This window comes from Nansenia antarctica (assembly GCF_963989245.1).
Source record: "Nansenia antarctica genome assembly, chromosome: 4".
In the NCBI taxonomy this organism is placed as follows: Eukaryota; Metazoa; Chordata; class Actinopteri; order Argentiniformes; family Microstomatidae; genus Nansenia; species Nansenia antarctica.
The window spans coordinates 15,442,007-15,469,850 of record NC_137689.1 but is presented as its reverse complement, the minus strand read 5'-3'; the positions used below and the strand labels follow the sequence as shown (position 1 = coordinate 15,469,850).

Below are 27,844 nucleotides of genomic sequence, written 5' to 3'. Positions count from 1 at the left end.
GACAGTTTGTTTCTGAAACTGCTTCAGCTCTTTGAATTAGTGCTCTCAAGTAGTGCTCACTGCTCACGTCTCCTTTTTATTGTTGCACTATGATAAACACATTACAACTTGTTTAGCTAGTTTAGGTATAGTTTCCAATTTCTGAAAATCTGCAATTGGCACAAGCAAGTACGTACCAGCTCTCATCTAGGTACAGCATCCTCTTCTGTAGAGCTCTCATCTCGGTTCAGGAACTCCACCAAGTCCAGAGCAGACTGATCTGTTTCCTTCTCCTTGCCCCAGTGCTCCTCTGACCCTATATGCATCCCTGCCCCTGTGTCTTCTCTAACATGTCACTCCTGAGCAAGTGTGTATAAGAGCCAACATGCAAGTGTCCTGTCTGCTCCGCCCGTCTGTCTCTGTTGACTCTCACTGGCTCAGGATCCATCAAGACACGACAATTTGGATTTTCAAGCGGGGCAGCTTGAGAGAGCTTGGCTGTGGGTATGGCCATCAAATACTGGTGCTTTGCTGGGGATGTTCTTCTGCCTCTCACTCAGAGCTTGGTTTTGAATTTCCAGTCTACACACAAAATCCTGTAACTTGTGCACCTCTTCTAGCTCCAGTCCATCTATGTCCTGCTCCACACCTGGACCTGTTCTCAACCCCTCTCCAAGTCTCCCGTGTCCTTTGGACCACAGCACCGCTGGGTGGGATTACTATGGCCACACTAAAAAAGAAAAAGCCACAACTAAGCCAGAGAACAATTACAAAATTAATCTTAAATTAACATAAAGTAAAACGTATGTAATCAAAGCCCTAGTACAGCTCTCAAGGTGTAGCCTACAGCCGATATACGTTCACTACACAATCTGACCCAGATTTGTTTAGTTAAGTATGCTGGAGAGACTCAACAGATTGGATGGCTTTAAAGCAGTGTCAGGGTCTTATGTGGATTAGAGAGTCTGACAGACTGCCTCTGACAACCAAAGCAACAGAACGTCAGAGAATCAGGACCTGGTAACACCTGCTGTCAAGATATTGAGTAGGCCTACTTGACTTAACACGATCATACTTGACCTTATCCATGACCATGAGCCATCATGACTTCTCGTTGCTGACAGATGGTGACTATCTAATAATACAGCTACATTGTGCAAAAAAAGTTGGGAATTGATTAATATGATATTGAGCCAATTTAAAAGCTTAGTTACACACACTACAAGACTGAAATTACATACATCGACATAAGTTCACAGTCGGAAAGATAGTAGGTTAGCTATGTAATCTTTATCGTAGCTAGCTAAATTAAGTCGTTGTGAGGTTAGTTAGCCACATTACGGGTAAACCTGCTTTCTCACGATTCTTTGATCAAGGCTCCACAGACTGTGGTCTATAGTATCAGAAAGCTAGCTCAGCAGATCAAGCGAAGCAGTATTTTGCAATGCATCTTCTCTTACAAAAATGGTTCAGCAGCCTGTCGTGATGTTTGTTGGCAACATACACCAGCTAGCTACAATTTGGTTTGGTTGCAATTATTATTTTTCTGAAATTATGTTTTAATAAAATATGACTGGCTGTCAGAAAAGAATGTACGGTAGTGTGTATTCCAAAACTATCTGTGTATTGAGTCAATCATAATCTGAGTGGAATATAATAATAATAATAATAATAATAAATCAGTTGAATACAGACACTGCATCAGGGACACATTAATAAAGCCCTTTGCTGACTTTAGTGTTCCAGTATTGAACATCTCTTATTTACCACTGCAGAGAGACCATATCAAAGTTCCAAAGATTTTATTGTAAATTCACAACCTAATACATTCATCTCAGTATGGTGGTGAGGGCAGGATAACTAATTTCATGGGAACAACAATCTTAAATCCTGCACATATTCCACTTAAGGCAACAGGCATCATAAAATCTATCCATCTGGGGGGGGGGGTGGGGGCGTAGTAGGAAAGAGAGATATAATCTCAGCTAAAATCACACACATTTAGAGTACACAAACAGTGCAGTTATACAGCGGTAAAAACATCATATAAACTGAACAGATTAAATTCTGAAGGATTTATAACACTGCTGTGTATCGCTCGTAGTGAGCATGTTGGACAGAGAAAATACGCTACACTCAAATGAAATATATAATAATAATCGAATAATAATAATAGTTTTATGATGAAGCGAGTTTCACAGTGCAAGGAGGCTTTCGGCTGCGTAAGCCACGGAGGTTCTGAAGGGGTGCATTAACTGCCAAAGCCACTGTAGCACTACAGTAGCTGTACCAAATGGCAAGTGCTGCCAGGTTTGCACTCAAATTTGAGCTATCCAACACTTCTGTGCCAGACGCCATTGTTAATATAAGCCTGTTGTGCTAATGATGTGACAGCTACATCACAGCTTGCATGCATATAAGCCTTATTGCTTGATGAATAAAAGACAACAGACTTTGCATCACATTCATTAGGTATACAGCATGTGTGCACAGCAAGTAATGATTTGATCACCAAATCATGCAACCAAATGTTTAAATCAATGGTATAAATATGCCATGGCATAGAATTAAGGACACTTGGAATAGTGAACTGCAAACAGGCCCTAGGGTCTAGGGTGAAAAACAAGGCTTCATGAAACTACTAAGCAATATGTAAACACACACAATGCTTTATTCTTGAACTGTGCATAAAACACTGTTCTACCAGTACAAGCTTCTCTCAAACGTAAGAAAAGCAAGCCAGCAAAAGCAAGTGGGTAGCCTCACAGGAGGCTAAAATCTCATTCAAATCAAAACAATTAATCAAGAACATAAAAGAAACAAGCTCATAAAATGCTCATCGAGTGAACCTTTTCTCAAATGAGGCATCGGCAGCAATGTAAACTTCAATTGATAATGCCTTTATGAAACAACCTGGCATATCAAACTAAGTAACTAAATTCTGCATTTGACAAGTCAAACAGTCAAGCCAGCTGACAGCCAGTGCATTGTAACAGAATATTGGCAAGAGGCTTCTGAAAGTGATGGGAGGTTTGAAAAAGTTCCCACTCAAAAAACGATATCTAGCCACGGTAGGAGTATTCACTAACTACGCTCATCACTTCTCTTGACATGGGGAATGGATGGGTGGGCTGAGATGATGGTAGACATCCAGACATCCCTCCTTTGGTACACGTTCCCTGGGGAAGCACAGTGGAGTGGATGTGCTCCTGTGATGTTACAAGGGAACATGGCTGAAGAGATATGACACAGACTCCCCATTATGTGTCCGGCGAATAGCCTCAGCTAGGATCATCGAGATGTCAATAACCTGGAGGGATGGGTGGAGGAGAACACATTTACAAACTGAACCTATAGTATCATATCATTCATACGGAAGGAAAAAAACATACTTGTTGAACACAAAACCCACTCATTTGAGAAAATGACACTGACAGAAGGGCAAAAAATGTGGCATTCAGAAAAGAAAACAACATCAGTAGATCACTGATTTTCATGCAGGGATTAAAGCAAAAAAAAATCTCCTAACGGAAAAAGAAATTCAGGCCAAATCGGGGCCGGTGGCTTTCCGTGCGCATAGCGCCCGTGCGATTTTCTGTTCTACGTTCTAATGCTTTGACTTTTCTTTCGAAAAATGTGAACACATTTCCGCGTTGTATAAAATCAATGACACATCGCTAGTCAACTAACACAGCTTGTTTTGTGAGCCTGCTAACAATGTAAAGTAGTGTTCTAGTTAACTAGGTAGCAGTCCAATCCATTTCGCTGCAGTATTTTGGCTTGACTAGCGAGTTTGTGTTGTGATTCTCAACAACGTTGAAACGTAGTTTCACCCTTTTCCATAGTTTTGAATAATAAATGTGTGGACTGACGATGTAGCGCAGCATACATAAGCATAAAACATAGTTTTATTGTGATAATTATTCCCCCCTCCTCCCAGACTTACAAGGTCACATTATTATTGGATTGGTTGTTTGCGTGCCGGGTGAAGTTGGCTAAACATTTAAACGGTTGGTAAGCAAGAGACACATAATGTCACTCTCCAAAGGTCTAAAGAGGAAAGTTGACGGTGAAAACAGGGCATTTAAAGAGGAATGGACAGCGAACTATGCGTTCATCCTACCTGGTTTCATCAATGCAAAGCCGTTGTGAGACTCACATGCGAGTCGTCCTTTCGTCAATGAATGCGATAAAGACGGACTAGAGGAATCGATTGATGCATAAAAACCTTGAGAACTGCCGGATTAAAGTGACGTCCATAATAATAATAATAAATAATAATAATACATTAGACTTATAGCGCTTTTCTAGACACTCAAAGACGTCCATATCACCAGATAGCCAACAAATAGTGACCGATGGGAGATGCCAGTTTTCTCATTAAGTGAGATTTAATAGCCTAATATAATTTTCTCTATTTTTAATGAATGGCTCATTGTAATTATTATCCCTAGTAATGTGGCGTGTTTGCTCTGTCGTTTCAGGAGCATATAGGCTAAGCGGATTCAGCGTTCTTTTTTTTTTGGCGCCTATTTTGTTGTCAATGTTTTTCATAAAATTAAACTGCATTTGCTTTGTTACTGTTCACATGTGTGGTGCAGTCACATAGCCTATAAGTAAACATTAAGTTTGAATGATTTATTGAGCTGGCGTTACTTTTTTCAAACCACACACCGCTTGTCGGCTATTTCAGCACCACGCATTGTCCACCTATTTATCACTATGAGGGGTTCAGCGTCAGTGCACCCCGCTCTGTTACTGTCGCATAGTTGTAGCCAATAAAGGCCTATATGTAGGCTATATAGGCTATTATATATCATTTATATACCTAATACCAAGATCAAAATAGATTGTATGCCTCTACAAATCATATTACACCAGGTAAAATCCGTCACAACTTGGAATAAATCCGTCGCAACTTGGAATAAATTGACGGAAATCCGTCGTAGCGACGGAGAACTTTAACCCCTGTTCATGTCAACTGTTTGAAGGTGGATGCCAGATAGGGGGGAAAAGGACTTGATAAAACACCATTGCTGAATAAAAGACAATGTGAACATTTACCAACCCAAGGCAATGCAATACACAGTAAGTAATAGGCTGTTAAAGAAGCTACCCATTAAAACTGGCCCCCCTATGGCCATGAGTCCAAATTGCAATTACAATAAGGCGTTTATTTACAAGCCTTCTAGTACTAGGTAGATTCCATCGCAAAATCGTCTACCAGACCAGTGAGATTAGATACAGACACGTCAAGTGAACAGTTAAGCAAAAATGGCCATGTGTTATGACATTTTTATCATGGCTGTGATGTGACATAAAAATATCATAACACGTGGACTGAGTGCATTATTCCTTTTATACAACAGGTTACCAGCATTAAAAAGCACGATTGAAACGTGCTACTTTATTCACTATCGTGCAATTTAAGGTATTCTCTGGTCATCAGTTCTATTCGTATTGGCCGCCATGTTAAAGAAAGCTATCTGGCTATGAGCTGGATTAAAAGGGTTTAGAGGCACCCAACAAAATGTACAACATTCGTACAGCTCATGCAGCTGGTTTGCTAGCTAGCTAGCCAACTAACCTACATTTTGGTGTAAGATTGTAGTAGAAAAAGTAGCTAGTGTGCATTGCTAGGTAACGACTTAAACTATTACAGTTTTTATAAATGGACATGAGCTAAAACTTTTTAAAACACTATCGCTCCACAATACCAGATTGCAGATTTTTTTTTTAAAAGGCCATTATATGCTGTACAGTAAATAATATTATGTGAAGAACCAAAGATTGAGGTAGTCAAGACATGGATAGATTGTTTACAGTTTGCTGCTTAGATAATCATAGGCCATTTAATAAGTTTAAGGGGTTGCCATGGGGTGAGGGTATTTGTGCATTATATTAAGACTGTGTCATGTAATCTGAAATTTAAAAAAAACATTTGTCCTAAGTCCACCACCTGACTTATTGCCATGCAATTAACTTGTCAGTCAATTGTTGGAATTTGGTATTTCTTCTCTAGGCACAGGGTCAGCCATATTTGGTGCCACTGGAGCAATTAGGCTTGCAATTAAATTGCTAGCCGGCCTCTCTAACCTCTAGGCTACCGCCACCTCCATGCACAACGAACAAATGTACAAAGTACAACTGGAATTGATTACATTGATCAGCCCCTAGAAAAGTAGCATGGATGTTTGTTTAATTTACTAAACCCTATAACAAGACCATAAAACTAAACTAAATCCTAAAACAAGGATTGGGAGCCAGTTTTCATAATATTTAATCCAGATCAAAATGATTGTGTAATAAATTATGTTGGCCCACTCCGATTTTGCCCTAATGCAACTCTCTTACCGCCATATGTCTAAAGTACAACAGCATATAACCAATATAATGTTTATATGATCCCATGAAATATGGTTAAAAGATCATCATCTTTTAGAAACAAAATCAAGACAACATATGATAATGTTGATCTATATTAAATGTTCAGAATAACTGGCCATGGATTCTTAGCCTTGTGCAGTTGGGAGTTCTGACCTGTATTTTTGAACAGTGTTTCATCTTGTCCTCCTGAGGGATGGTATTCGTGACAACCACTGCCTCAAAAGAGGCGTTGTTGATGCGGGAGATCGCAGGGCCTGAAAAAATCCCATGGGTCAGGATGGCGTAGACCTTTGTGGCACCAGCTGACACAAGCCTGTGTATTCAGATACACAGCCATGAATCAAAAAGGAATGCAACAGAATAATAATAGTCATATCCACAGTGCATACAACTTTTAATGGATTGTGTCCTCGAAAGGCACAATAGTTCTTATTGTATTTGTTTAAAGATAAAATCTTTCTATAAGTTCCTCTGTTCTGCATAGATTTATAGTTATAGATTCATAGCACACAGTCGCACTAACTTACTTGTCCGCAGCGAGGCAGATAGTCCCGCATGTGTCAGCCATGTCATCAACTAGGATGGCAACTCTGTCTTTCACGTCCCCCACCAGAACCATGCGGTCCACTTCGTTAGCCTTCTTCCTCTCTTTGTGGATAAGAGCGAAGTCCACATTCAGCCTGTCTGCTATGGAGGTGACCCTGCATGGGGAAGAGATATGTTAATATTAGATTAAGTTAAACTTAGGGATGCACGATATTATCGGCGCCGATATTTATCGGCCCGATATTGGGAAATTAATGTTATTAAATATTTATCGGTTTTATTACATTTTAGCCGATATAGAGCCGATAATATGAAGCCGGAAATATTTCCGGTTCCGGTTGTCGCGCTCATGATGCTGCGCCTGCATACAGCCACGCAGTGGAGAGACGAGAGCGAAACATGGCTTCCCCGGTGTGGACATTGTTCAGAGTTTCTGAGGCAGATAGTGCGTTTGCAATTTGCAATACATGTTCGGCAAAAGTTCGGTGAACTACCGTAATAAGCCTAAAAAAGTTCAACTGTTCAAAAAGTGCAACTTCCCTGCTTTCAGAAACGCAGAAAGGCTAGCTAGTGGTAGCCTACCAAGCTACCCGTGAGTTAGAGTGAGGCACTGACTGTAGCCTAGCCTATTATATGGAGTGAGAGGACACATTGCATTGTTTTGGAGCATATCTGTTATATAAAAACATTAGTGTCTTGTCTGTAGCCTATATTGCACTTTGGGTTACTGACCTTTACATTAAGCAAAGTTATTACCTAAAACAATGCATGTATTGAGCTAGAGTTCAACTACTTTATTGAAACAATCTACCGCCATAGTCCATGACCTGTTGTTAAACCTATTTGATGTAGCAAAGCCTTTTTTATTTATATTATTTTTTATTTTTTATTAATACTTATTCATTTTGCACATGTATATGTATAGGCCTGGCTGATTTAGAAAACATAAAATAAAATTTGCAAAAGAAATCAGTTTTTTTCATTTGTATCTGATTAATCGAAAAAATAATCGGCAGATTAAACGATTATCAAAATAATCGTTAGTTGCAGCCCTACTATGGAATATTAAATCATCAATCTTTGCTCACTACATAGCCTTTCTTACCTTCAGGTGTGCATGAACTACAGGTTATCAACTGTGAAATTATATCTGTTCTCATATCGGTTCTCATATCGGTTATCGGCCACGAGAAGCGGGTAAACATCGGTTATCGGTATCGGTTGGAAAAAATGCATATCGTGCATCCCTAGTTAAACTTTATTGTCATTGCAGAGTACAAGTACCAGACAACGAAATAAAGTTAGGCATCAAACCAGAAGTGCAAATAGTGTTATTATAAAAACATGACAAATATACAGTACAGTATGGCATAGTTTAGAGAGTTTAACTGTGCAGTTATGTACAGTTACGGTATCTTACAGTATGTAATGTACATAGGGTTAGGGTTAGTACATAAATATGTACATATGTATAAAAGAGGCTATATCAAAGAGGTATGTGGAATGTGCAAAAATACGGTATGTGCAACAGTAGTATTGTAAACAGCAGCAGTGCAAAGGCTAAATTGGATTGTTCACAGTGGCCGGGGGATACTACATTGGGTGACAATGCCACAGAGCCAGCCCCTCAAAGATATGAAAGTGATGAGTACCTCAAAATAACTCATTAAACTTTTCAGTGCCATTGATTCACAATAGATGTCTCCTTTGACCCTTAAGAGTGATGACGTGTTCAATAATAGGACCACGGGCTATTGGCCTCTGTTTTTACCTCTTTGCACCTCCAGCATCAGGAGACACGATGGTACAATTCTTCCACTCGTTGATATTCTCTTTAATCCATTTCAGCACAGCTGGCTCCGCAAACAGATTGTCCACGGGGATATCAAAGAAACCCTGTAAAGGTAGTCGTAAGGCAAACCCATGACAAGACATGCAGTATACAACTCACGGTGACACATATATAATCAAGGTTTGCTCATTTCTTAATTGACATTTCAACACAAGTCACTGCAATACACTGGTGGAACAAGAAAAACGATCTGTCCAAGTGCTCACCTGTATCTGTGAGGCATGGAGGTCCATTGTGATGATGTGATCAGCTCCAGAGACTGACAGCATGTTGGCCACTAGCTTCGCTGAGATGGGTGCTCGACTCTGTGGAGTAATATCGTCAAGGATGCAGAATCTCTAGGCTCATTCAATGCTGATCCATTAAGTCTTGTTATTGAGTTGAGGTGCTTTGTTTATTGCATTCGAAATCACCAAACTGGCAGAATAGAAGTACTTACAATTCAAAACAGGCCATTTTATCAAAGCACAGCCTAATGTTTGCAGGAAATTCCAGCAAAAGGACTGCTTGATGGAGTGAGTTGGTGTAATAATAAAACTTGATGTTTTCCTCACCCCCACCTTGTCCTTCTTGTCTTGTCTTGCATAAGGATAACACGGGATGACAGCTGTCACCCGTTGGGCAGAGGCAATCTTACAGGCATTGATCATGATAAGGAGCTCCATTAAGTTATCATTGATTTCACCGCAACCACTCTGGACAATGTAGACATCCTCTCCTCTGACACTCTCCCCGATCTCCACGCTGCAGAAACAAATAGTGACAGGACAGAATGGTGACGCATACATACATACATACATACATCAGTGTGTTCATACAAAACTACAGCAAACAACACAGCCCTGCTCAATGGACAACACACATTGAGAGTTGATTTCTGAATATTAGTTAAAAAAAATCTACTCTAACATTCAGTGATGTAACCAAAAGTTGTTTGTTATAACAAAAAAACCGGAATGAGATACTATCATAGGGATCATGCAGGTCCAGGATAAAATGATCTACCCTGAGGTAGGTGGTCAGAATACAGCAGCACGTTTTAAGTCAAGTGCAGTAATAGTAACTAACTGTAGTCTGACAGGGTCAGTAAATACGTTTGATTTGGTGTTCTCGTTCATCAATGTTGTTTCAGGTGAGAGCATAGTTAGTTTGCTAGGTCACTGCCTTGAAAACATGACGTGGAGGCCTGTGTCGGTTACGTTTATATTTAGTTAGCTATAGCTAGCTAGCTCTAAATGTGTGTGAGCAAGTGGGCCAGGAAAGGTCATCTAAATGGCCACCTAGCTACTCTTCCCACGCACGAAACATTAGCAAGCTAGGCCTATGCACTTTATGTTGAAGTACGCAAACTCCTTGCGTTCATATACATGACTTATGACATAGCTATAAGTTATAACCACTGACCTATTACCACTATGAACCAGTCTCGTTGGTGCCAGCTACCTGGACATGTGCACCGACCACACTGACTGAAATCGCAGCCATGTGGACCAGCTAGCTAGCTTCCGAACAAGCAACATTATTCACGTTTCAGTCAGTTAGCTAGCTACCAGTAGATAGCTAGTTGTATTAAACGTAACATGGCTGTCAAACCAACTGTAGGTTAGTTAGCCAGCTTTACGTACCATGTCTCCTGATTGCTGAATTTTTTAGTCACAACCTTCCCCAGCTCAAGTCCAAGGCGGTCAGCAATTCTGTGGGAAAGGTCCGGATGAGAGGTGCCGCCGAAGATCTTTATGTTGGGCATTTTGGGACGTTCCTGTGCTCTGGATGTTCAAACTGACCCCCTCAGTCACAAAAAGTTCTGAGGTAAACAAGCAAAAATAGTCGTTGTCACGGAGACGAGAGCCGGCTGCTACTGCCTTCCACTACACGACGCGAGAAGTACGTTCCACCACCGCACGCGCAGGGACCGTCTACAGCCCTGATTGGATGGAACAGTTAAAAAGGCGGGGCTTAGTCAGTCGACCAGAATCTATGGCTGTGTTCGGAATAGCGTACTAGCATACTGCATACTAGCATACTCAATGAGTATATACTGCATACTACCTACTAAATTTCTCGCATACTCAAATCTCGCATACTGTACAGTTCGAACGTACTACATACTCAAAATCTACGTCATATCTAGTATGAGTAGTATGCTAGTACGCTATTCCGAACACAGCCTGTGTTATGTTTCTGGAATGTAATGTATAATTATTTATATTCAGGCCAGGGGACGTATTTACTGTGAGGAAATTCTGAGAATTAGGCCGTTTTTGATGCATCATTAGGTCTGCTACTAGTAGGCGTTGTGAAGTCGGAGCCAACATTCCTGCCTGTCTCAGAGAGATTATTTCTGACCGATACAATGTCCGAAATTAAATTCATAATTACAATTTACAATTTCAGGTTGCATTTATTTTTAAAATGATTGAATGGTGCCATCTACTGGAGAAAGCCCATAGACAATTCTGTGATCTTCTCAACGGCTGTGATTGACAGTACGTCACCTTCCTCTTCTGTTTGTTTCATTTTCCAACTTTGCTACTTTGACCGGTGTGTTTTGCACAGTGATATCTCTGGAACCCCTTATCCAATTTTGATGGTTGATATCTCATTTGAACAGTCAAAGCAAGTAAAATCAAGGGGTGGCAGACAGAATGACACCAGGGGTTAATTTCATATTATAATTTTGCAGCAAGTTCAAAGATAGTGTTTACTGTACATTACTGTATATTATAAAAATGGCTGGCATGTAGGCTGTGTGTACTGGAGATGGAAATTATTTAGTTAGTGTTGTAGCTGAGATTCTCCCCGTTCCATTGTTGTATGGGATGTATTGATGTATTTATTTATTTTAATTATTATTACCCATTCATTTCCTATGGCGGTCAATTCTGACCGGAAACATCATAGGTGTGACACGGTTCAATAAATCCCCCAAAATGCAATTCAATGCAATCAAGTGTATAAGCTCAGGGGCCTAGGGTGGAGGATAACATAACAGGTCTTTGAGGCAATGGGATGAAAAACACAATATTTATGATTACAAACAAAGTCATTCGGTCAGATTTGACCGTCAACAGAAGAGGAAGGTTAATCTATATATATATATATATATATATATATATATATATATAATAGTTAATCTATCTATATATATATCATTTAATATTCCAAGATGAAAACGTAAAAAAAACGTGATGGCTTTGCCGAGTCAGCTGTAGAAAGATAGACTAGTGTCATGGGTGGGTGGAGAGGGCCTATCCTTATCAGGCATGCCTAAAAGGCTTCTTGAGACAGAAGGAGTGTTGTTTTGCTCTTTTTGGCGATGTAAGCACTCGCGTTATTTTTGTAAAGTTGTGTTTCAACTTCACCAATGGTGATTCCGAGGACTTGGGGTGAGCAAGGATACTGGTCGCAAAAAGATACCACCAAGACCATGGCCCAGAACTTTTTGGGGGGCAGCCGTCAGAGATTGATTGATTGATTGATTGAAAACTTTATTAGAAGATTTGCAGAAGTAGGTACATGAAAGTACATATTACATACAAGGTCAACTAACAGGATAAAAATCCAAGAAAGCCACTGGCTTATTTCAATTGGGGTCCATGAGATGGAAACACAAAGGTCTGCGTTAGTGTTAAGTCCCATGATGCAGATGGTGGTTTGGTAACAGTCTACTAGTTTGCAGTCCTGTGAATCAGTTCAAGTTTGATCAAAAGTAGGCCTATTCCTTGTTGTTGTTGTTGTTGTTGTTGTTGGAGTCAATAGTCCCTATTCATTACAGAGAAGAACATGGACTCATCTGAAAGGGGCAATCAAAAGCTCATTTTAATTTGAATATTTATTCCATAAACATTTTTACAAAACTCAGCAACTTACCAATATTACATTATCACCATACAGGCTTGTTCACAAATATTTAAACCTTTGAAACAGTTACAACAAAACAAAATAATACTAAAATGATTTACATGAAAATCTATAAAACAGCAATGAAATCACAAATAAGACTTTATTTCAGTTTTCTTTTTGTTTTATCATTCTTTATATGTATACACTGTAGCACTACACTCTCACAACAAGATTTGTCTGATTACAAAACTTCGGACAAAATGTTACAGCTTTTTTCCTGTATAATTTTCCTTCTCCTTTTTGTGTTTTTTTTCCATGTTTGATATTTTACAAAGGCAAAAAAGGGTACACACACACACACACGCACACGCACACACACACACGCACGCACGCGCACACACACACACACACACACACACACACACACACACACACACACACACACACACACACACACACACACACACACACACAGCACTTTCTAAGAAAAAAATATACACTTAGAAAATATTTTTAAAATTGGCACACTGAAAAATATACAAGATTTTTCAAGGACGTCAAAATTTGTTTTTGAGTTCCTCTAGCAACAGCTCTGACAATATGTATAAAGCTCAATATTCTTTTTTAACAAAAATGGCAAAACATAATTCTAATTAATGTAAAAATCATGGCAGAAGTACATAGAACATAACAGTATGATTTATTGAATACATTCATAAATAGGGCACACAGGGGATCCTTTCATCCCTTTTCAGTAACCTTTAATCCAATTAGCTTTTACAGCACCTTTCTGAGGCAGCTCAACAGTGGTACCTCATATAAAGATCATGTTGGAGAGGAAGTACAGTACATTCAATTGACAATGGGCAGGGATGATGTTAGGCAGTCTGCTCCACACCACCTGGTGGTGGCATCTGTCCCGATCCCTTCAGAAACTCCTCTTGAAGGCTAACCTGGCAAGTTGGCGAACATGGAGGGGGATGGAGAGTCAGAGAGACAGGCAATTTACAATATTTATCTATCTCTAAACATAGGAATATAATCATGGTTGGTATTGTTCCTATTTAAATCCCCTCAATTCAGGAATAACTTCAAAATCATTGAAAATAAGCCACATTTTTTTCACTTACTGAATTGATCAAATGTAACCCAACCCTGACTCTAATGCAGAGCAGAGCTCCATATTAATGTTGGGTTAAGGATTGAAGTGTATAGTAACATGAAGCAGTGTGCAACTTAACCTTTAGTTAATGGTACAAACCTCCACATTTAAATACAGTGTTACAGCACAAAGATTTCTTATTGACACAGTGTTCATTTTCAATTGCAAGAAAGTTGTTGATTTGGTTAATAGTAATATTGACAGTATTTTTTTAATATATATATTTTTTTATATATAGAAGTCTTTCTGAAACAGCTTGCTATTTTTCTCTGCTTTCCATAGGATTTCTCTTCATCCCATTCTCTGTGTTACCAGGCTGTTGATTTTAAGTTCAGTCAATTTGGCAATTATTTAAAAGGACAAAAGAAGACAGTTGTGTTCAATTTGGTAAAGGTGTATCACTGTCAGCTGCAGGTGCCTGATAAAAGGAGTGTCAACTGGCCACCACAGTCCAGAACCCCCATCCCCAAACCATAACAAAAGAAAACATGAAACAGCAAATATTCATATAGATAAAAAATGTCTGTACAGGTACTTGTTAATTGTTTGGCACATTAATTTCAACATTACAATTATTGTCATATTCTGCAAATAGTGCATATGTCTCTGTACAATAGCATTAACAAATTGCAATTCTGAGAACAAAGCACTGGAATACATCAAAATTACTGTTCAATGCTATCCAGGCATTAAAACATTATAAACAGGGTGCATACCTCATTTACCCACCATCCTCCTCCTCCCCCCAAACAATGTCAGTAAGCAAATAACAAATAATGCATTTCCAGAATGATAAGAAAGTATAGCCAGTTTGAGAAAGCCATTTTATAATCAATATAAAAGTTTCCCTTTTTTATTATGAAAACTCTGGTTCCCAGCAGAACAGTGAAAATGTTGTCCAACACCAGTAGAACATCCACAAATTAAATGGGTTATCAGTAAAAATAGGATACTGTAACTGGCCCCTTACTACTGCACTCTCTTGATAAACAGAAGGCAACCATTTTCTGAAGGACGGAGGACTTTTGAACTGTCAGTGCCGTTTTAAAAATGTGTGCAGAGCCACAGAAAGAATTTTGACATTAGGATGGGGCAAGCAGTTCCACTGAAATAAAGAATTGAAAAAACAAAGCAAACCATTAAGTATCACAAAAATAATCTTCAAATCAGTTTCAAGGCATTTTTCTTATTATACAAAAGTCAAACCTAAAGAAACAAAAACAAAAACAGCAAAAAAAAGATGAAGCAGTAGTGTCAGAAAAAATGCAGCCACCGTAGTTTGAAGTCCATGTCAAGCTGGAGACAATCACTCAATAGGTAGTTTCAGAGCAACAAATAAAATCTCACATGCAAGTTATTTCAGCTCAACTTGGTGTGAAAAAGAAGGAGGCAAGGTAGTCAGGGTTAATGTCTTTGCCATGCAACACTTGCATTTGTTAAAAGCGAGAACAGTGGAAAAGGAAACCCTGGGAACTGCACAAGCAGCGTATAGTTTGAGGGAAACTTATTTTGCAGCCACGGTTACAAAACATTACCTCAGTTTCTCATAAGAAGACATCAACGCTAGGTTCTTCGTGTCCCGCTTCCCTGTGTTGTTTTCGTCCCTGGCGAATTTTGCACTGGTTTTGTGACGGTACATTTTTTTGTGTGCAGGCCCACACATTCCAGGTAAACCCAAGCTGGTCTTGTTGAACATGTTACAGTCTAGAGTGAGAGGAGGGAAGAAGGGGTTGGAGGGAATTAACTTGGCTTGGTTTTTAGCTCCTCTACCAGTTGCCTTCCTTCCCCGCCCAGCCCCAGCGGATGCAGCATAACCACCCTTTTTCCTATTATCAGGCGTTGTTCCCGCCAAAATTTTAAGTGTCTTAGTCTTAAGGCTGTTGGTCTCTGGAGGCTGACAGATTCCAGACATAGGATCCCAGAGCGGCTCAATAGAGACCTTCATAAACCTCTGGACCTCCGCCATCCCAGAGACTATGTTAGACAGAATGTTAGAGGGCTCCTCAAACTCTCGCTGATCATCGTGCACAGAGTTATTCTGGTTACCGTCTGCCCAGCCCCCGCTTTGCTCGTTCAGTAAAGGCCATTCCTCAGAGAGTCCGGCAAGTCCTCCACTCACTGCATCCATCATTGACAGATTTGGGAATTTCGCCTGGCCTTTTGAAATCTCTACATCGAGCAGGGCCTTCAACTTTTCGGATGCACGAGAATTCTGCCGAGGGTTTTTGTTTTTCTCCGTCTTGGCAGCCTTCTTGGTTTTCTTCATGCCCCTCTGTTCTTGTGCAGAGCCTTCAACTTGAACTAGGTTCTGTTTGCTGGTTGTTTTCCTTTTTGACTTGGGACCTTTAGTACTGCCTCCATTGGATTTGGCCTGCTCATCAAAAACATCTGCACTGACCTTCTTATCAATTAACCCTGTAGCATCCTCATCATTGAAAGTATGGAACTGGAACTGTTGATTGTTTATGGCTCTGCCATCATACCTATGTTGTTGCATGGCACTACACTCCCACTTCACTTCAGGTGTAGCTGAAAGAGTCAATTCTTCTGGCTCTGAAAAATCTCTGGCTTTTCCCAGGCTTTCTCTCAATTCTGGTCCCATTACCTGTGGAGACAAATTCGGAGTGTCTGGTGGCGACATCTCTGATAAAGACGAGTGCCTAAACTTATCAGGGGTGAAGTTGGAGATGTCCAGTAGGTCGGTGGATTCCCTGAGAGGAGTGATTTCGTCAGTGCTCTGCTGGATCACCAGTTTGGGACTGCAGTGGGCCAGGAAGTTGTCATTCACATCCTCTTCACTGTCCTTCTCACAGGACTTGAGACTTAGAGAGCTGTAATTGCTAGAGGTGGCTGATAGTGAACCCACTGAGTCAAAGCTAACCAATCTGCCATTTTCAGTGCCCAAGATTACTCTATGGTACTGTCCCTCTTCAGATGAGACCTGGCAGCCCTGTAAGCCTGAGTCTACCTGTGTCGGCTCCTCAGACAAATAAGTCTCATCATACAACAGTCTGTTGGTGTCCAAGTTCACTTGACTATATTCTGACACAGGCAAGTTGTTTGTTATTGTTAAAGGCATGGTACTGGAAAAGCTAGCACCTATATTGGCAGATTCAGGTGGAATGTCAGGTTCAAACAGCAGCTGTTCAGCTCCAGACTGCCATGTATGAGGGACATTTGCCTCCATCCGATTGGAGCAGTTTGGGGGGGATTGTTGCAGCTCTGACTGAGGAGAGAGAGCGCAGCTCTGGGCCAGTTGGAGGTTTGTGAATTGACTCTCCTCCTCGGAGATGCCATGGGGAAAGTGCCTAGATTGTTGCTGGGGGAAATATGAGATTCCTGTGTTACTGGATGAATCTGATGCATCTAGTAAGGTTTGGAGGTAGCCTCCAGGGATGACTGGTAGAGAAGTATTATTCGATTGTGTTGTTGTGCTAGGAGGTGAGCAGGGGGCTGGTATAAAACTGGTGTTTTCAGGGTTGATAGTGTCATCAGAAAGTTGGCTGTTGTCTGCAGTTGAGTAATTAATGTCAGGGTTCTGATTAAGGGCTAGGGGGCCAAACTCTTGTAGGTTTCGCTCAGTTTTGATATCCTCTTGCTGAGCATCTTTCATTTTTTGGGACCTCAGTCTGGCCTCGCTTTTAAATTTCCTTATTTTCACAAACTTATTTCCCAGTCTCTTCAGCTCCCTCTCTTGTGATCTGCTTTTTCCCGTGACACTGCCATGGTTTAATCTACCATCACAGTGAGAAGTTGTTGTTGTTAATAATGTTGTATCTGTACAGACAGGCTCATCCTCAGCACCAGTCTCTTGCTTGTGATGGCTGTGGTTTGTAGAACGGTCTACAGTGTGAATTCTTTGAATCCTGACTCTATTTGCAATCCTGTATTTTCGTTTCGGAGAACTAGAATTGAAGGGTCGTCTGCAGCCATTGTGACATTTGTTTTTATCACCAGAAGCCAGCCTGCGCTTCTCCTGCATCGCCTGCCATCTCTTTTGCCAGTAGTTTTTCAGTGGGGCCAGTCTCTGGTATTTATGAACTAAATCCTTACTTAAGCTTACTGTTGTCTCTGATGTGTTGATTTTACCAAGCTTTACTAACATGTGCTTCTCTCCTTTAAATCTGTTTATGATGATATATTTGATTATCACTCGTGGGTCTCTCCGTGCAGACTTTCTTCTCTTCTTTGGACACCAGTCGTCATCCTCCTCTTTTTTCAGACCGACTGGCTGTTTGTCTCGCTTCTCAGTGTTCCTCTCACTCTCGATAGAGTCCACGTCATACAGATAGTCCTCACTGTATCTGACCTTCCTCTTGGCCCGTAGCCCGTAGCTCAGCTGACTGGATGAACTGGAGTTCTCTCTGGATAGGAAACAGTGTTTTCGCTTGGTCTGGCAAGTGTCTATGGAGGAGCCAGTGCACGAGCTGTCATCGCTGTACTCACCAGAGTCCTCTGTGGAGTTGTTGAAGTCAAATAGGTAGCTACTCTCTAGACTGACATTCGGCGTCCCTTCAGCAGAGCTGCTACTGCCTTTGTCAACCTTTTCTCCTTCCACCCAGACCTTCTCTCCCTTCTCCTGCCACCCATCAGCCCCCTTCTTGATTGCCTCACTCTCCTTTTTAGCCGCAATGCTAGGGAAGAAGTTAAACTGTGTCTCCTCCTGAATGGCATTGGTTTTCTCTCTAACATTGTCCTGGAAGGACTCGTAGCGGATCTTCAGTGAACACACGTCACTGCCCAGGGTGGAATCCTCATCGTCAAACATGTAGTTATCTACATCCTCCTCTGAGAAGAGATTAACAGAGAGCTCATTCTTAGAGCAGAGATCGAGCAGCTCTATCTTGCTCTCACTAATAAATGACTCAAAGCAGCCCCAGTCCTGGCTGGAGTTGGCAAGCAGAACCTCCTCTCCATTGCACTTGTCTAGGAGCAGGCCCTCATAGATACTTTTCGAGGTGGGGTCCTCTGAGTCGCTGTCCTCTGATGACTTCTCCTCATCCTGCTTTTCCGATGCTCTAACCTTGTGCGCCGGGTAGCTAAGTAGCTGGTCAGAGAGCAACTGGTCCCCATAGCGGATCCCATCCCCAGAGCTCATGCACTGCATGGCCATATCAGAGACAGGACAGCTGTCGTACCCCCGGCTCAGACCCAGCCCTGGCTCAGTCTCAGTGGCATCCTCTATGAAACAGCCAAGGCAGGTGCGGCTCTGCTGCATTAGGCAGTCCCCAGACAAAGCAGATACGCTCCCTGACTCCATCATGGTGAAAGCTGCCTTATCACTACAGTCCTCTGGTAGAGACCAGGGACTCACCCCCTTGGTGGCACAGGGGGTTAGAGAGATGGCATGGGTGGAGGAGTCATCGCTGATGCTGGGCTCTGGGATCTCTGTAGGGTTTAGTGGTGAGGAAGGGCTCAGAGAGGTTCTCTGACACTCATGGCCTCCTTCTGGGTCATTCCCAGTGGGTGGAGGGGTGGTATTATATGGCTTCAGAGTGCTTTCCTGGTGATGTGATTCTGTAGAGCAGAACAGAGAGATGATATCAGATGTCAGCTCATACATTTCAGAACATGAGGCAGGAGGGTCTTTTTTCACATTCTGTATTTGTCTACCAAATATCGCCTACCCTTTTAACTGGTGGAGAATCATTCAATTGTTATTTCTATATAAGTAATGGTGCTATACAAAACCATTTGACATCTAATCTCTCAAATGTGTATGCATTTCAAATGATCAGAGACAGAATAATAGTTATATCATCAATAGAAACAATAGCCTTTCTTTAATTCTTTTTCATTTTAACTTAATTTGTGTGCCAGGCAGCCTCTTCCTCTCCCAGAGAGTGAAAATGCAATGTATTTTCAAATAATAATAATAATAATAATAATAATCATTATTTGTATAGCACTTTTCCTGCAAATGTTGCAGCTCAAAGTGCTTTAATCATTATCATCATTTAATTATTAAGTCATTTAAAGGTATATTAAAAAGATGGGTTTTTAGTCTTGACTTGAAAATATTTGCTGAGGTTGCATCCCTAATGTAAACTGGCAGTGCATTACACAATTTAGGTGCATAAAATGAGAATGCAGCTTCACAAAATCTCTTCTTTTGTACATGTGGTACACAGAGAAAGCCAGCGTCAGAAGACCTGAGACCTCTATTGGGCTGATATATGAAAAGGTCTTTCAGATATTAAATGTATTGCACAAAGTACTCATTGTGTACACAGACCTGGCATAATGAACTACTTTTGAAAAATGTAATGCTGCTGAGGTAAAAAAAAGGATGTCATTGTGCTTTTTGTGCTCTATATTTTGAGGTGAAAATGCATTGACAATAAAATAAAAGGGACATTTCAGTCATTTTCATTTTCTGAATAGATATTGATGCATGGATAGCATAACAATGGTATAACAATGGCATACCCTTAACACTCAGGATCATGTGAGGAAAAGACTATTCTTCTTCAAAGAAAGTTCTAAAGTTATAAAAGCCAACAGTAAACATTCCTAATACTGGACTGTTTTAGAGCATTACACATTACTGATTCATTCAGAGGCAGCAAAGGTTAAGGTCACTAAATATCAAGGCTGGAGCTTCTTGCCTTTCAGTTCTCATAAGGTCACAGACAAACTAAATAGCAGAGGAGGCAAAAAGAATGTGTAGAAGGGCTCAGAATTGTGTAACCAGCAAGAACCTTTTAAATAATGTAGCAACATTCCCTCTTTTCCTGAACATGGATTTCACAATTCTATGACATAATACATCATATCCTGGATTATACCACTCTTAGAATACAATATACTACATCAAGTATACAACTGAGGTGTTCAATTGTGGTGTTGTCCATGAGTTAACATTTCAAATAGTTTTCAAGTAACCTGTTTTTAGCAAACAAAGCAATATAATGACATCTTTACCATTCTGATCCACTCTGTTGATCGGTTCCAGGTTTTGCACCAGCACAGCAACGTTTGTTTCTTGTAAAACATCCATTAATTAAGTGTGGTTCTAGTTGCTCCTTACATTATTACCACTCTCCAACCTGCAGAAACAGACAGAGAGACAGAAAGACATTATGAAAATACAGGTGGTGCTGCTGCCCAAAATAAAATGCTTACAGCATAAAATACAGACCTACAAGCATCTAGAGTTAAGTTACATCAACATTTTACCATAGAAATGGAAGTCACAGTTATTTTACATATTGAATATCCCTTGCTCTTGCCATCTTGTTCATTTTTCTTTTTGCAGCCATTGAGCAAATCCAAATGGCCAGATTAATGAAGATGACAAGTAGCAATAAGAGGTTGCATAAAATCAGCCCACTGTCCAATGATCATGTCCAATTTAACACATTATTAAACCATGTTGTTTCATCTCTTGGAGGCCATTTGTGACAAGCGTTTGTTAGCCACATGAATCCGTCTCTGCCAGCACTGATTCACAGCCAGCACCAACAATAATGCTAAGCCTGACCATCTATGTTTACGACTGTGCACTGATGATAGACTCTGATGTCTTTGGTCTACATTGCAAACTCTTCACCTCAAAATAGAGTAATCCCAGTACAGAAGTTTAATTGGAAACAGGGAAGAGGACCTATAATTCTTGTAGAGACGCAAATTATCTTCAGCATGATATGTGCAAAGGTAGAGGGCCAGCATTTTACAATTTTGCAATTACAACAGCTGAGACAATATTTTATAAGATATATTTCTATTGGTGGATAGGACAACATCCACAGAGTAGTAGACACAACAGAGGAACTGCAACCTCAGCTCAAGATCATTGAAATCTCATGTATTATTGTCAAAACACCAACATTATTTGAAGTGAAGGGGGAATCATCAGAGGACCTCACTGTAAAGGAGTCATTACATTTTCTCATTCCTCTTGGTGCTTTGGGAAGTGTCAAAGAGATCATCATTCTTGACAACTACACCAGGGGTAGTGGTGGTCTAGTCTAGTGGATAGTGAGTTGGACTTGTGATCGGAAGGTTGTGAGTTCAAATCCCGCCTGAAACAACACCACTACTAGTGTGCCCTTGAGTAAGGCACTTAGCCCTCAGTTACTCCAGGGGGAATGTCCCTGTAATTCGTAATTGTAAATCGCTTTGGATTAAAAGCGGCTGCTAAATGGCTAAATTAAAATTAAATTACAACTTTTATAAGCCAATATTAAGGTTATTAAATATATAACGCTGGGGGGGAAATTCCTGTATTCCTGTATATATTTGACAGAAATAGGCAGAAAGAGGATACATAGTCCAGCTACTCTACAGAGGATACATAGTTCATGTACTCTACAGATAGAGGATACATAGTTCATGTACTCTACAGATAGAGGATACATAGTCCAGGTACTCTACAGATAGATGATACATATTCCATGTACTGTACAATACAACTAGAAACAACAATGAGAGCACAGGAGACATTTGTATTTGTTGTGGTCTCTAAACTGTAAACTGGTGTATAAACTGGCGACATTTAGATTATAAAACGCAAGAACTACAGTTACTGTATATTTTACACTATTACATCACACTGCACTATGAATGCTCTCATCTCTTTGTTTGGGGTCTGTTGGAGTGAGCAGGAACATAAATATAGACATCATCTCTTTTGTATGGATTCAAACTATGCTTGAATCCATACAAAATAAAGAAAAACAGCTCCAACAATGCTGTTGCATTGTAATTCATAATTACAATTACAATTGTTCTGGTTAAAGTAAGTAATTACTTTTTCATAGTAATTCATAGTAATTACAATTACGATTGCTCTGGTTAAGGAAGTAACCAGAACAAACTAACAGGACTGAGGGGTTTTGGTCTCAGTTTGCTGCATTTGGATTTAAATATTATACATATACACTATATGGACAAAATTATTGGGACACCCGAACATCACACCCATATGTGCTTGTTGAATTTGTCATTCCAAAACCATGGGCATTAATATGGAGTTGGTCCCACCTTTGCTGCTATAACAGCTTCCACTCTTCTGAGAAGACTTTCTACTAGATTTTAGAATATGGTTGTGGGGATTTGCTCCCATTCTGCCTCAAGAGCATTAATGAGGTCGGGCCCTGATATTGGGAAAGAAGGACTGGCTCGCAGTCGGCGTTCCAGTTCATCCCAAAGGTGTTCGATGGGGTTGAGGTCAGAGCTCTGTGTGCAGGCCAGTCAAGTTCTCCCAGAACTTGACAAACCATGTCATTATGGACCTCACTTTGTGTATGGGGGTACTGTCATACTGAAACGGGAAAGGGCCTTCCCCAGACTGTTGCCACACAGTTGGAAGCATACAATTCTCTAGAATCGCATTGTATGCTGTAGCATTAAGATTTCCCTTCACTTGAACTAAGGGGCCTAACCCATAGAGTGTATATATATATATATATATATATATATATATATATATATATATATATATATATCTGTCATGCATTCTATCATGTAATTGATCTGCATTATACTAACAGTTCCTGCCTCAAACCCAAAGGGACATAATCACACTGAAGATACCCGAGTGTGTGTGTGTGTGTGTGTGTGTGTGTGTGTGTGTGTGTGTGTGTGTGTGTGTGTGTGTGTGTGTGTGTGTGTGTGTGTGTGTGTGTGGGTACCACATATACACTACATGTATAGTACATGTATACATGTATAGTAGGAGGTAGCCATTGTTCATATTTTCAATTCAAGAGGACATCCTGGCAAAGCTTAATTCCATTTCTAAGAGGGCAGTCTAGAAAGCGGCTCATTGACTGACTGATGCAACAATTGTTTCACTCGAGGGAAATAACTCCATAATCCCCCTCACATACTATTACACTGACAGAAACTAAGGCGGTGTCGAGTGGGGAGATGAAAGGCTTCCTAAGTGATTCAAATATGAAGGCATCAACACAGTAAAATAGTGTAAAACAAAAGTCTTCAGGGGGCTAGAGAAGAGAGCACCACCCACATAAAATACTGGTCAAGACTTCCCTTGCAGAGGGAACTTACACCAGATGGTTTATAATAGTCTAGTATGACCACTAAATCCCTCTTTTGCAGACATGAAACATCTGTTGGGTATCCAGACTTCTGATATTCAAGCTGACAACTCATTATTGTGATGCACAATTAAATACAATACAATCATTTCCAGTGTTTAGAATCACTACCCCCATCACTACCCAGTGTTCAGAATCACTAGCCTCTAGTTGGCTGAATTACTAGGATTTCTAATAACCAGATAATCATTTATGATAATCGCTACTAGGACAAAGACTGTTTGAAGTCTAAACGTTTCATTGTTTGGTGTAGTATTAAAAACACTTGGGAGCATTGGTATACCGTCTTCTTCTTTTTCTGGATAATAATTCCTAACTTTGACAATTTCTCAGGCTTTAATGTTTAATGTAACACCAAATTCTATGACCAGGGGCACTAAGTAAACGAATGCTTTTGTGCCTCCTACGGTATGCTCAGTTCAACGGCATATTAGCCTTGCAAAGTTATCTTGGTGAGGGAGAGGCAGAGGGAGATCAAATCACTGTTCCACTCTTACATTTACACATATTTTCTTGGTGATCCTGCTCAGGGTGATGGGGTTCAGCTGGAGACACACTGAAAAATATCCAATTACAATTGTGATGGTGTATTCTCCAGGGAAAACATCAAGGTAGCAACTGACCGTCGTTTTCAGATTTTTGGCTCTTTATGTATGCAGCTGCAACTGTCTAGTAATTCACTGAGACACTTGTCCTTCTGACTACAACCATACTGTCACTGAAAAGGCTACCCAATATATTTGATTCAAACGAGAGCTAATTCTAGGGCATTGGTATTGAAATCAACTGAATGTTGAATAAAGTATCTTAAGACATGGCAGAAAAGGAAGCAAGGTAGATAACATAACAAGCTACCACACTATTTTCTTCCCTCTGTCTTCTACTGGAAGTAAAGGCTTTCCAACAGACGTCCCTGCCCCCTCCAAGCATGGTGTACTAGACTTGGAAAGCCTGCCAATTGCCTACGTGGTAGTAACAAAGCACACAACAAGAGTTGAGAGTCTTCACAGTGCAGTCAATGTATCCACCTTCATCTGTCATTATCAGAGCAAACCTTTGTTATAGCCCCTCACCTGCTACACACTGCAGTTGATAGGATGTTTCACAATGATTCCAAAGCACCTCAATTGGACAGTCATCTCAAAAAGGTGGTTGTTTGTCAAATTCAAGCTCCAATGTGCGTATTAGGGTTGGGTCAATTCCACAAATTCAATTCCATCAATTCAATTGAAAATCCACATGCTGTCTTCTAATTCAGAGCTATTCTTCTAAATTCTAATTTCTATCCACTGTATCATCAGAGAGCATTGAATCCATCTGGAACTCAGATCGGCTGACTGTTAGAAAACAACGCTTCGTAAGACAGGACAAAAAAGAAGAACAGAAGGTCTAAAAGTTGCTCACCAGCCGCACCTGTGCGCCCGGGCTCCACGGTGACGATACGCGATTTCGGAGCCGATCTGATCTCTAGCGTTTTCACACCATTGCGTAAAGAATCTCTGGATACATAGAATCGTGTTTTAGAGGATCATTCAAGTACACTTGCTGCAGTTACGTGCGGTGAGGTCAATGGTTGGGGAGGCAATGGCTAATATCAGATCCAGATTTACCATAGGCCATAATGCCTTGACTATCAGTAAAACTCAGTCAGGAATATATTGCGAACCCACAGCGAAAACTGAGTCCCTTCTACGGAGCACAAAAACACAACAGAACCAACAGACAGTGCATAAACTATTATCAGCCAAAACACTGGCACTGGCCATATGCGTTCTAAGTCGTGTACAAGTGTGGGCATTGAGATTTAGCCAGATATAGCGACAAAGTCGCCAAGTTGGCAACACTGGGCGGGAGTGGGTGCGTTCTTTAAACTTCCTTGGGTACGTTAATGAAAGGTGCTGATTGGCCGAAAAGGAGTTAGGTCAATCAGCGCTTGATTCGGATGTCTGACAACTTTAGGATTTGAATTTGTGTGGGAGAATTTGGATTTGTGTGACAGATTGAAGGGTTTTGAAATGGGAGAAATTGAAGCGCATTTGAATTGTGGAAACTGAATGGTTTCAAACATATAAATTCAGTTTCAAATTATGCTACTCAGATTCAGTTTTTCAATTCAGTTATTCAAGTTAAACAATACAAATTCAAATTATGTGATTCAAATTCATTTTTTAAATTAAAGTATTCAAATTTAGCAATTCAAATTCAAATGTCAGTTTCTAGTGGCACATATCTCTGCCCATACACAAGGTGCAAACAATATCAAAGCATTGTGGATTCAGACGAATCAAAACCACTCTAGAGAACACCTCCATGGTGGTACACAACGCATTTCTGCATGACATACAGTAGGCTAGGAAGTTAAATTGAAGTAAACACAATGGCTAAAACACAGGTGCCTGTGTACTCATGTAGTCATATAGTATGGGATTTTTTACCCATATTTACTGCAGGCTATATCAACAAAATGTAAAAAGACTATTTAATAATAATTACCTCGTAATGCATTCTTGCTGATATCAATACAAGGGCAATTGAGGGGTCTGATAGAGATATCAATGCTGTGCTCTAATACAACCCACAATGCTGTATTGTAAATGTCAGTTACATTGAGAGCAAGCCTACCCTGCATTATGTGACGCTACCTCAGTTATCTCTATCACAACTGAAGGACATGGCAGAGAGGATCCAAAAAGAGCCAGCAGAATGCCAATATAACAGGACCCCACAGGGACACTAAAAACTGAAGATTACAGCAACCTTGTAAACAAAATAATTTCAGAGCTGTCTTCAACAATCATGTTTCTCCTCAAAATATAATGAGGCAACAATGACACAACAAAACATACTCTAAATCAAAGCTCTAATCTGGTTCAATAGGCAATTATAATTATAATTAACAGTTGGAAGCATGACTCAGGATTCTGCAACTCTCTCAAATGCTTCTAGGTAGAGAGACACTGAAAAAATCCAGTGATTGAATAATAGCTGCCTTTTCCCCAGATCATACATAGTCATTTTTTAACGAATGAATGATGAATGATGAATTGTATGTTGAATGTACACTGAGCTAAACCACAAAATATTAAATTTCCCAATCCTGCTTGTCCTTTCTCCTGATATCAGTTGTAGTCCAAACCTCTTTGGCCCATTTGTACGGATGCATTCAGCAGAGACACTGGAGCTAATTGAGATTCAGTCTCGCCTCTCTCTGCACCCACCCATACAACCCCCCCCCCCCTCTACTTACACACACAGGCCACATCTCAAACAGTGGGGGGTCGGGGGGGAGTGACAGAGGGGGGCAGGGGAACAGAAGCAGAGTGGTTGCATGCCGATTGCATGATACGGCCCCTATATACAAGATGGCCTGGGTAGGACTGCAGACTAGATGGGCTGAGCATGTTTACTCCTCAACTTTCAATGGAAAAGAAAGGTTCATGATAAGTGCACACTCGGCAGTTAGCAGGAGCTATCTACCTTGCCTTAATTCTTAATAATGCTGTTGGCACAAAACGCTGGCTTAAAAACCGACACATAGCCTTCTGTGGAACACTAACGGTGCAATCTATTATCACCCTGACCTCGGTGCCAGGTGTTTACTCGTGTGCTGAACCAACTGCTGACTGTCTCAGTGAGGTCTGTAACGGCCCGCTTGCCCTTCATTCTCTCACACTGTACATGGTGTGGTGGTCCTAGTCATCCTCATCTCTTGGCCGACAATAGCTACTGGACACAGGCACCATCTCACTCCTCATCAGGGAACAGCAGGTCAAAGGTAAAGGAAGAATACAGGAGAGGATATAGGAGGATTGTATTGTATTGATGTATTCAATTATGACATATACTACACAGAAACTATACATTTAAAACCCTAAACAAAAACATAATTTGTGACTTTCACTGTAAACACAGGTCACCTGGTATCAAATGATAGTTCAGGAGCGTACATACTGTATCCTCAACATGTGTGTTTTGTACAAGTACATTTCAAGTACATTATAAGCATGTGAA

At 40.5% G+C, this 27,844-nt stretch overlaps 2 protein-coding genes across 2 annotated transcripts; both read right to left on the bottom strand.

Annotated features, from left to right (window-relative positions):
- Positions 1-1,834: 1,834 nt before the first annotated feature.
- Positions 1,835-10,537, bottom strand: LOC308154930 (ribose-phosphate pyrophosphokinase 1-like). Its single transcript, XM_080528149.1, has 7 exons — positions 10,390-10,537; positions 9,319-9,508; positions 8,971-9,069; positions 8,684-8,808; positions 6,894-7,067; positions 6,520-6,679; positions 1,835-3,289 (listed from the first exon to the last, which is right to left on the bottom strand). The coding sequence occupies exons 1-7, from the start codon at positions 10,509-10,511 to the stop codon at positions 3,197-3,199; spliced, it is 963 nt and encodes a 320-aa protein (XP_080384275.1). The 5' UTR covers positions 10,512-10,537; the 3' UTR covers positions 1,835-3,196.
- A 4,763-nt stretch (positions 10,538-15,300) lies between these two features.
- Positions 15,301-20,769, bottom strand: LOC308155725 (neurite extension and migration factor-like; the record flags this gene model as incomplete). Its single annotated transcript, XM_080529099.1, has 2 exons — positions 15,301-19,286; positions 20,694-20,769. The coding sequence occupies 2 exons, from the start codon at positions 20,767-20,769 to the stop codon at positions 15,301-15,303; spliced, it is 4,062 nt and encodes a 1,353-aa protein (XP_080385225.1).
- Positions 20,770-27,844: the final 7,075 nt, after the last annotated feature.